Source organism: Chenopodium album, chromosome 22, assembly GCF_948465745.1.
Source record: "Chenopodium album chromosome 22, dcCheAlbu1.1, whole genome shotgun sequence".
Taxonomy (NCBI): domain Eukaryota; kingdom Viridiplantae; phylum Streptophyta; class Magnoliopsida; order Caryophyllales; family Amaranthaceae; genus Chenopodium; species Chenopodium album.
Window position 1 is genome coordinate 11,782,220 of NC_137855.1, and position 11,070 is coordinate 11,793,289.

An 11,070-nucleotide genomic window follows, 5' to 3' on the forward strand; every position below is an offset into this window, starting at 1 on the left:
TTTTTTAGTACTCCACTACCCCACTTACCTTTTATTTTATTTAAGTCAATTAAATTGTCTAAAACTATGTGCCGGTCAAAGTGTACCACTTAAAAAAACACGGAGGGAGTAGTAAGAGTTACTCCTTTTGCCTTATAAAGTGAAATAATCTCTCTTCTTACTTCAATGTGAGTTACTTACAAGTGGGATACAATGAATTTCCACATTTTACTGAATTATATTTTTTATTAAATAGTAACTTTTTTAAAGGTGAAGAGAATAAGGTCTAATTCTTTTCAAAGATTTTCAACAAGAGAAATATACAAGTATTGAATACATAGTATTCCCTCTATTTCTTTTTTATAATTGCTTTCAAAACCACTATGCTAAGCAAGAAAGACAGTCCATTAACAATAATATACAAAAAAAACCATAATATTACTAATTTACTATAAATTGGAGTTTGTAACACTTCAATTTGACAGTGTCAACATGACCACATCAAGCATATGATACACTTCATACTTCAAGTATTCACCAATCATAATTAGGGGAAAAAAAGGTGCCATTTTTTAGTGCTACCTTTATACAAACTAACAGTACCAAGTCACAGGCTTACAGCCTCAAACATCTTAAAACCTTTCAAATTTTCGGAGCACTAATTATGCCACACGCCCACACCTATGCACACTTTGATAAACGTAAAATTTATGCAACATATTGACTACAATGGCAACAACGCCAACTTAACTAAGAGCAAACTCTCCACTTGCATGTACTTGTTTCACGGTTTTATCATACTCGTCCTCTTCATCCTCTTCTTCTACTTCTTCTGCATCTTCATCATTATCATCTTCATTCTCATCCTCCCATCCCGGGACAGGCCTAGCTGTAGGAGCAGGTTTCCTTGCCTCCCCCACGATTTCCATTATCTCTTCCACGCTTTGCAGTGTAGCAAAGCTTGGGTTATCTTTTTGGTAGTAGACGGCTTGAGCTTGTGGAGTTAGTTCTTTTGGAAGATTCTTTAAGAACCATGGATGGCTTCTGATTTCCTTAAGGGTAATTCTCTGCAAAAACAAGGGGATGTTGATAAAACAGAATAATTTTAGTCTATATAACCCCATATTTGCAATAATTTGGACAAACAACCATCTATAATATGGATTCATGTACATAGATTAGACCAATATAAATGCAGTTCAAATTCGCACTCATTTTCTTATCAACTCAAGGTACACCAATCTTTTGTCTTCAAAGACAATGACAAAGGGAATATTTAGCCATCAAAATAGTAGATAAATTCAGTGTCTTAATCTAACATTTGCAGAATTACATATGTAGAAAGCTTAACGCAAAACACTTTAGGAAGCAATTAGTTCTACATACTATTCCATAAACACCAGAAAAGATCCTGACAAATTGGGATACCAAGTACCAGAACATATACCAGCAAGTCAACAACTCCTCATAACAATGGGTAATATTGTGTTGTTAGCAGAGAATAGACCATTAGATAATTTGACACGTAACACATTAAAAAAGGATCAGACAGATTTCCGTGGGGGGAGGGGGTAAATAAATGTGCTAGGGAAGATATGTAAACTCAAAGCTTATGGCTGAGAAGATGAGAAGATGAGAAAAAATAAAGATGAGCAGGCAAAGGTTACACTGCATGCTGATCATCTCACTCCGTGCAGAATGGATTAGAATTTCAAGGCTTTAATTTCAAAGCCAAATACTCCTTATCTGAATTTTGTTTTTTTGTAGTGATCTGAACCTTTTTTAAAGCGAAGAGATACAATTGTGAGTTAAACTTGGTACCTCAGAGACCTAATCTAAGCAATTTGAACTCATTTTTAGTGTAAATTGAGCTCGATAACCCATAACTTTTTTATGATACCATTCATCATCGAGAATGACCTCAACCCCACCAAATTTTCTGCTTTTTTCTAAAGTTTGTATCTTTATTTTGGAATTTAAGTTGAAAAAAAAGGGTGACAAAAAAGGCAATAGTATTTATAAAAAAGATACAGCATAACATGCCATTTGCCAAAGTCAACTTAAAAAGGAATGAGCCAAAAAAAAAAAAAGGTAATGGAGAACGGAGAGTCTTGGAGACATACAGAACAAACCAGGTCTTAGACAATGTAGATTCACAAGACTAATACTTCACATATTCCAATAGCAACCAAACATTTAGGGTTCTACCAACCATGATTTAAAAAATAAAAAAGTAAATTCAACAACATTGAGATCACTCTATATATTTCAGCAGCTAATGGGAGCCAGAAAAGAAACATTGTCAACCAAAGAACAGTCACATAGAGGAAACTTCAACAACATACATACCCTGGTTGGATTGGTAGTAAAAATTCGAGAAAGCAAATGCTTGCAATCTTGTGATATGTGAACATATTCTGGAATTTTGTATTGAACAGCCATAATCCTCTGCAGAAAACATCATCAATGAAACAGTTAAAAACTGAAATAAAATAATACAATTAAAACCTCTACAAACTCATTATGAGAGCTGAAAAAGAGAGATTACTGTAATCGTCTTTCTGAAGTTCTTGGGATCTTGAGGGTCTTCAAAGGGATATGCTCCAACCAGCATAACATATAGGGTCACTCCACACGACCACACATCTGCTAACTGAACATGAACACTAGCATCAGAAAGTTTGAAATATAGGCTGATCAAGTACAAAGTTACATTTAACTTTTCAGCAAAGATAATGTTATATAAAAAAAATGGGTACAGACTACAGAGTTTTTTTTATATTATTAAATTTATTATTTTTAATTTTTAATTTTTATTTTTATTATCATTACCCACCAGAAAAACATGTTGGTTGAGGCTATTACAAGTCTACGACAACAACAGCAACAATTACAACAAAGACTTAGTCCTAAAATGATTTGGAGTCAGCTAACATGAATTGCATGAAAAACTGTCGCAAATTTTTAATTAAAGTGATGCAATGAAAGTGGATGAAAAACGAGAACATAGTGAGCATAAAAACAGGGGCAGTGTAATGTGAAAAGCTGAAAACCCAACAGGAGGATATAAAAATAAGATTCAGAAGTTTAATAAAAGGGGGCTAAGGGGAGATTATAAGAGAGCAAAAGCACGTAAAAACCCCAAAAAAGTTATAAAAAAAACCTTAAAAAAGAAGTAAATAGAGTTTGCAAAACACAATGAGTTTAGGTACATAAAAAAAAGTATATAACTTAAATTCATGCCGGCCCTCATGCAGATATTTTTCCCTCCAACAACATATATTCCTATATCCCCAAAACACTCATATCAGTATATCACTCTCAATCACCCTCCTCCAAGTTTTCTTAAGTCTTTCCCAATCCCATCAATTTGCCACTTTTCAAGCCTCCTAACCAAAAGAGCTTCACTCAATCTCCATCTTACAAGGCCAAAACACCTTAGGCGGTTCTCCCTCATCTTGTTCGCAATATATAACCCCCTATCTTCTTCCGAATTATCGCGAACCTCAAATGATCTTTTCGTGTATGGCTATACATCCAATGCAGTATACACATCTCCGCCACATCTCTACCACATCATCTTATGAGCATGACAATGCTTCACAGCCCAACATTTTGTACCATATAATAAGCAGGCTTAACGAAAAAAAATTACAAAATTATCACCTACAAGTAATACAGAGATCTCGACCATTATCAAGCTTAAAATAAATCACTGCTTGATGATGAGACTACTGAGAAAAAGACAAGTAAATTGCCTGAATCTTGACTAGAGTTATCTTTGAACAGCACCATTATCACTTCTGCACAGTCCAATATGTGAACCATAGACAGCCCCAGAAAAAAGGACTAAATTCATCTCAAAATAATAAATTACATTTGACTTGGGTAGTCAAAGCTTGTGAACTATGGCTATAATCTCTTAGTTGGAGTGAAAAAGTACCTTTGTAGGCTTTTTTACATTACTTGGTGTCTACAATTATTACTTATTTTATTGGTAGACAGATTTTATATCTAATGGAAAATTCTAGTGTGAAAAGTCAAATTGGGGCTGTTATTTTTAAAATGTTATTTTAAGCTTCTTGAAAACATTGTGTTTCCAATGGTTTTATAGAGGAATAAAATGACCATAAAAAAGAAAAAAATGTTGCTAAGACTGTTATTTGCAATAGTAGTCATTGACGTAAATAGTCAATCACCCTATAATAACATGTACAGAGGTTCAAATAATAAAGAATAAATAAACAATTAATACCTTCGTTCCTATTTATTCTTGACGTTTATTATTCTCACGGAGTTTTAGGCAATTAGAGAGAGTGTTGATGTGATGAGTGGGTAAAAGAAATAAAATGGATAAAGTAAGAGAGGGAGTGTATAAAGGTAGGTAGGTAACTAGGTACATTATAAGACAAAGGTAAGCGTAAATATTGTTGGATAAAGTAGTAAATGAAGGTTGCAAATATAAGTGTAAAGAGGTTTAAGGAATGAACAGATGGATAAAGAGCTAAGAATGTCTAAGATCCAATCAACATAATTCCATTGAGAAATAGATCTAACCAAAAAGTCAAATGTGACCCATTATACTGAATTGGAGGAAACAGAAATCATCACATCTTTTATCTTAATCATGGGTCAACCAGTTAAGCTGACCAAGAGATATGACACCACAAACACACAGACATACATTTCTATATCATATGAAATTATCAGCCATAGTTTTGCCCAACCAAGGAGTAATCTCTAAAGACTCACCTTGCCATCATATTCTTGCCTCGAAAGTACTTCAGGTGCTATGTATGCTGGAGTACCTACAGTGGATTTAGGCCTTGAATGCAGAAGAGATGACTGCAAGTTGCATTAACAACAATGAACACATCAGTAAACTGACTAATTAAAGTACTTAAATTATAAACTACTTTAAAAGTCAAATAAACATGTGATGCCATCAAAAAAACACATGATGTCATAGCTTCACGGAAAATACAAATATGGTAAGATTCATTCGAACCTTGGAATAACCAAAGTCACATATCTTTAGGCGGGGAGCTGGATTTCCATCTAATAAAGTGTTCTCCAGTTTCAAATCTCGATGACAAATTTGCTGCAACAAAAAAATAAATAAATAAACAAAAATAAATAAAATAAAATAAAATAAAATTTAAAAAAAAAAAAAAAAAAGCATGTCAGCTAAGCTGTGACATAAAATTAATAAAAATATACATCAAAAACTAAGATAGCAAAGATATGTTATATTACCATGGAATGGCAGAAGCTAACACCTGAGATCAGTTGCTGGAAGAAATATCTTGCCTGGAATGAAATTCAAACACAAATCTCATTAACTGTAGGAGAATGCTAGAGGTAGCCTAACCATAACAAGTATATAATATGACGTAGAATCAAAGGCACACTTTGAAGAAGCTATCACTTTAATTCTTAGACACCCTTCGCTTTAATTTGTTAGCATCTAAGCAAGAATTACACAATTTTGCTTTTTCTGTTATCATTTTTAGCTTGTTTTATCAGTTATAAACCCATGGTTTTACCGTTACCCTTAAAGTGGAAGTTTTACATTTTGTAGGGTGTAAATTGGGCTTGTTATAAGTCCAACAGAGTTTATTAGATATTCCTATTCGTTACAAGTTTATCATTTACTATAGTATAAATAAAAGATTTTTATCCACAATTTAGGATGAAAGTTGATATAAAAAATTAAAAATATATATATATAAAAAAATAAAAATAAAAAACATCTTAGTGAATTTTAATCGAGGGTCAGGAGTAACATTGAAGCCTCTAATTTTAATTCAGGATTTAATTAGAGTACTTAAAAGGGTTGCAAAAAAGATCTCCGACAAAATTGATCTTGAGAACACCCTCTAGTAGTTATAAGAGTAATGCAGCCAACGACAAAAGTGAATCTCACTATTGCCAAATCTAGTACATCGTCAAGTAACTGCAAATCTTTTACAAGTGGACACAACAAGGATCCTAAGAAGAGTATAAAAACAAGGAGTTCATAAGAGAAAAGTAGCAGCAGAATCAGAGATGCTTTAATTGTCACAACATACAACAAGGGAGTGTCCTGATGCTAAAGCTCTTAATCACATGCATGCTAAGCTGGTGGAGTTGTTACAGCGTTCTTACAATTATTTACCTTCAGTTTTAGATATAAAGATTGGAAGAGCAATGTTGGTGTTGACGCTCTTTCACGAATAATTCATTTACTTGCTATGGTAGATGCTCGAATTCTTAGCTTTGAGTAATAGAAGTCACAATATACAACTGATCCTTAATTCGCACTAACTTGAAAACCCTACTCAACCAAATATTGTGCAAAATGGTTTTTTATATAGGGTAACAGGTTGTGCATTCCTCATCACAGGGTACAAGAATTACTTATTCAAAAGGTGCATGGTAGTGGATTGGCGAGTAATTTTGGAGCAAAGAGTACTTCTACGGGCCCTTACACTCCACTTCTAGTTCCTAGGAAAGTGTGAGTATGGATTTTATATTTAGACTTCCTAGGAGCTCAACAAGGTAAAGGATATCATTATTATTGTTGTTGATTCTTTAAGATGGGACACTTTATTTTTCATAAAACAGATCTCTACTGCAATCAGATAGTGAAGTTACATGTCATTCATAGGAGTATAATCTCTGATCATGACAATAAGTTTCTAAGTCACAATTGGCCAATTTTGTGGAAATTTGTAGGTACTAAATTGTTTAGAACTTTCCACCACCAAGGTCCAAGGTCACTAATCAGCAAAAAGATGAGTTCGCTTACAAGAGATTTTATTCTACTATTACATATCATTCTTCATTTTGAGGTGGTGAATGGCCTTAATCCATTTCTTCCATTGAAATTGCCTCCTTTTCAAAGTGAGATTGAACATATAGCATCAAAGAAGAAACTTGAATCTTCTAAAAAAAAACTTGTGCTGAAGTGAAAGCTAGGATTAAGAAGATAATAAGCAATATCAAACTTCAAACTCGAGCTATTAAGAGACATTATCTCAAGCTAGAGATTTGGTTTCGACACATTTGAGGAAGGAACATTTCCCCTGGTACAGAAAGAACTTATCGTCAAGCTGATAGTCATTGGAGATATGGTGATAGTGCATACAAGATTGAGCTACCTAGTGATGTTGGAGGCATGAGTGTTAACTTTAATGTCAGGAACTTGCCTTTAAAGTTGGACAAATTATTTTGAAGAGAGAAAATGATGTAGAATCAAGGACACCCAATGAAGAAGCTATCACTTTAAAATTTGACACACTTGGGTCTTGGATTTAACTTATTTGCAGATAGGCAAGAGTTTTTATGTTGTATTACTTGGCATATTGAATAACCACGTATTAGCCTTTTATCGTTTCCCATAATGCAAGTTGTAAGTTGGGCATGTTTTCACTCTAACAAGAATTATTATGCTTTCATATACTTTGTAGGGGTTATCATTTACTATTGATATAAATAAAAGATATATAACCTTTTGATATAAAAATATATAGTATAATCTTTTGTAAATTTCATTAAGGGTATGTTCTATTCACCCGATTTTTACTTATTTGAACTTATCCAAACTTATTAGAACTTATTAAAACTTATTTTAGTTGTAATTTGAATTTGGGCAACCTTTACCAGATCTTATTTTTTCCTGAACTGAACTTATTTGAACTTAACTAAGCTTATTAGACCTAAAATAAGTGAAAATAAGGTGAAAAGAACAAGCCCTAAAAAAGTGTTAGAAGCAACGGGAATATATTGGAAATATAGCTTGATTACTTAGATCAGGAGAATACAAGGCGTGAAAACCCTAAACAAGGTAGAAGTATAAATACTGAAGCACTAATAGTGAACAAAGCATGATTTATTCATAGATTAAACTTAGGGTGGGAATGATTACTAAACAAAACTGATTTTTTTTTAAAAAAACAACATGCTATTGAATTATTGATTGTTACTATAATTCCAAGTGGGCTCAATTCCCAAAGAAGGTGCAAATGCAAATTGATACAAAAAAAATTAAATTCCCTAATAATTAATTGACTGTAACATAACTACATAAGCAACTCACTACAATTCAACTTAATATACTTCAAACAAACCAAAAATCAACAAGAAAAAAAATAGAAAAAGCATTAACTTAAATTAAAAAGTAACTGAAATAAACATTTGATATATACCTCATCCTCACTAAAACGACCGGCAGTGCAAATCCGGTCAAAAAGCTCACCGCCGGCGGCATATTCCATCACAATTCCCAGATGAGTTGGTGTCAAAACCACCTAAAAATCATTAAAATTCACATTCAAATTACCAACTTTTATCCTCTAAATTATCATCAACACTCTATACTAGTTAGCAGTTACAATAATTTGATAAATAAGATCAAGGATCGAATCCCGTCTACATCACTGCCTCTATATAACAATAACATTAAACAATCAAAAACCCAAATTACCTCCTTGAATTGAATAATGTTAGGGTGACGCAGCGACCTGTGGTTGATGATTTCTCTTGCCACACTCTCATCAATCTGCAAAAAAGCAATTCAAAATTCAAAATTTTGATAAATAATTAACTGGGTATTTTCATGATTTCTTTTCTGAATAAAACCCAGAATTAAAATTCAAAAATTCAAAAAATTCACCAAAAAAAGAAACCTTTTGACCACGCTCGATGAATTTCATGGCAACAAGTTCTTTAGTTTCTTTATGACGCATTAATCTAGCAACACCAAAATTCCCAGCACCCAATTGCTTCATTACCTCGTACTTTTCCATTATTTTGGTTTAATTTAATTAAATTTAAATTGAATTGGGTATTTTTTGTTTATTAAAGTTATGAATTTTGTGAAAGGGGGAAAATAGGAGAATCAAGTGTAGTAAGAAGAAAAAAGGGGAGAGAATAAAAAGCAAAGTTTGTAATTAAGAAAAGGAATTGAGTGATTAAAGAGAGGAGAGAGAAAGAGAGAGTAAAGTGAAGGAAAAAAGCAAAGAAGGTGGGGTGGAATGTTCAATGTTGATTGTTGAAATGAGAGAAACACTCAGAACTAAAGAGAATTACAGAAGGTCTGTTTTTTTGTGTTAATGTTTGTTAATTGTTATTATGAGAATATTTGCTACTGACGACTTACCCAATTAGCCCATAATACCGCCCACATGGCCACATCCCTTTAACTCCGATACGATACGGATAGCCGGATAAGGATATCATTAACCGCTTGTAGTTTTAGACTATTAGCAATTGTGCACCTTTTCTCATTAGAAAGATCTTAGTTACATATTATTATTTAGTTCTAAATTTTTTTCACTTTATTTTTTGATGATTAATTACACATTGTTATGTATTTGTGTTCACATTCAAAAAGATAAAGACTTGAATTACTTATAAATTTTTCAAACTAATCTAGTCTAATTCTAGTAAAATTAAGGGCTTGTTCTCTTCGGCTTAATTTCAGTTCAGTTCAGTTCACTTTAGTTCAACTTCAATCAATTCAGTTTAGTTCAACTTCAATTAGTTTAGTCTAGCTCCTACTTTCCTTTTCTCATAAAATATTAATTTCAGCTCTATTCAGTTCAGTTCAGTTCAGCTCCAATCAATTCAGTTCAGTTCAATAAATTAAAACAGGCCCTAAGTGATAAATTTATGTAATAAGGTATACATCGTTTTAATTAATAAAACTATTTTAATCTTAACTATTAATCAATAGGGAACACAATAAGTTTCATTCTATTTTTTAAATAAGTCATTTGATTCAAGTTTAGGTTGTACTCCCTCCATTTTTAAATAATTGCTCCGCTTTCCTTTTCCGGCCGTTTTTAAATACTTGCTTCATTTCCTTATTTGGAAAATTTTACAATGTTTAATTAATTTCTCCTATCTAGTGGACCCAACATATATTATCTCTCCTCCAATTATTTCCACTACTTTTACTTTATATAATTTTTATTCTTCCACCCACTCCATTACCACCCTATTTTATTACTTTCTCCAATTTCTCCTAAAACTCCGCGCATGGAGAAATGGAGCAAGTATTTAAATACGGAGGGAGTAATAGTCAAAACAAGTCAAGTGAAATTGAGGCTCATGTGAGACATGTTTAATTAGCTTATTATGTAAATTACACTTTCAAATATATATTAGACATATTTGATTTAAGTCGGTTTGGCTCATATAAATTTCCATTTAATTCAAATATTAAACACGTAATTTAAAGTTGGTCAATACTTACTATTTATATATTTATTACGTTAACTTTCTAAATTTGAGTTTATTGTTATATTAGTGATCAAAAAGTAGTGAAATTTTGAAATTTAAGCACCCAAAGCGGTAACGCGTGCATATATAGCTATTAGTTATATTAACCAAGCACTCCATGCTTTGTATACTTATATAGTCCGCCAAATATAAATAATGGACCGGCAAACAATATATGTATAACTCACAAATATGTAAATATTATACGGCTCAATTCATTTGTTTAGTGCCTGTTCTTTTCAGATTATTTTCAGTTCAGTTCAATTCTTAATTTCAAACTCTCATAAAATATTCAGTTTAGTTCAGTTCACTTCAGTTTTGTTCAGCTCAATTCAGTCAATCAGACCAGACCCTTAATTAGTACGTACTCTTTCGTCTCTTTGCTAATTTCTTATTAGGAGTCAAAGTTCATCAACTTTGACTATAGATTCCCTTGGACATATATTAAGGGGAAAAAATAATAATTATGTAATATCTTTTTAGATTTGGTTAAACATATACGGAATACTTTCAAAATATCGATTTTTTTACAGTTTTTACAAATATACAATTAAAGATATTAATGGACAAAAATGTTATTTTGGAGATTGCGAAAAATTTGATAGAGCAAACAATTGGGGAAAGAGAGAGTATTAGTTAAGATATTTAATTTTGAACCTTTTCAAAAGTTTTCAATAAGAAAAATATCTACATAGTAAGTTAATTTTTTTTTTAAAAATAGCATGTTGTTGTGATGCAACTATAAAAGGAAAAGATTCTATAACTATTAACTACAAATCATTATAGAAAATGAGTATCATTACCCCATGTCTCTATAATCCTTCA

The 11,070-nt window shown here is 32.1% G+C and overlaps 1 protein-coding gene across 1 annotated transcript; it reads right to left on the bottom strand.

Moving 5' to 3' along the window:
• Positions 1-398: 398 nt before the first annotated feature.
• On the bottom strand, positions 399-9,027 carry LOC145603795 (serine/threonine-protein kinase SAPK7-like). The gene is made up of 9 exons (XM_081659778.1): positions 8,649-9,027; positions 8,447-8,521; positions 8,169-8,270; positions 5,236-5,289; positions 4,988-5,080; positions 4,732-4,824; positions 2,528-2,632; positions 2,329-2,427; positions 399-1,046 (listed from the first exon to the last, which is right to left on the bottom strand). Exons 1-9 carry the CDS (start codon positions 8,766-8,768, stop codon positions 726-728), a joined length of 1,062 nt encoding a protein of 353 aa, XP_081515904.1. The 5' UTR covers positions 8,769-9,027; the 3' UTR covers positions 399-725.
• Positions 9,028-11,070: the final 2,043 nt, after the last annotated feature.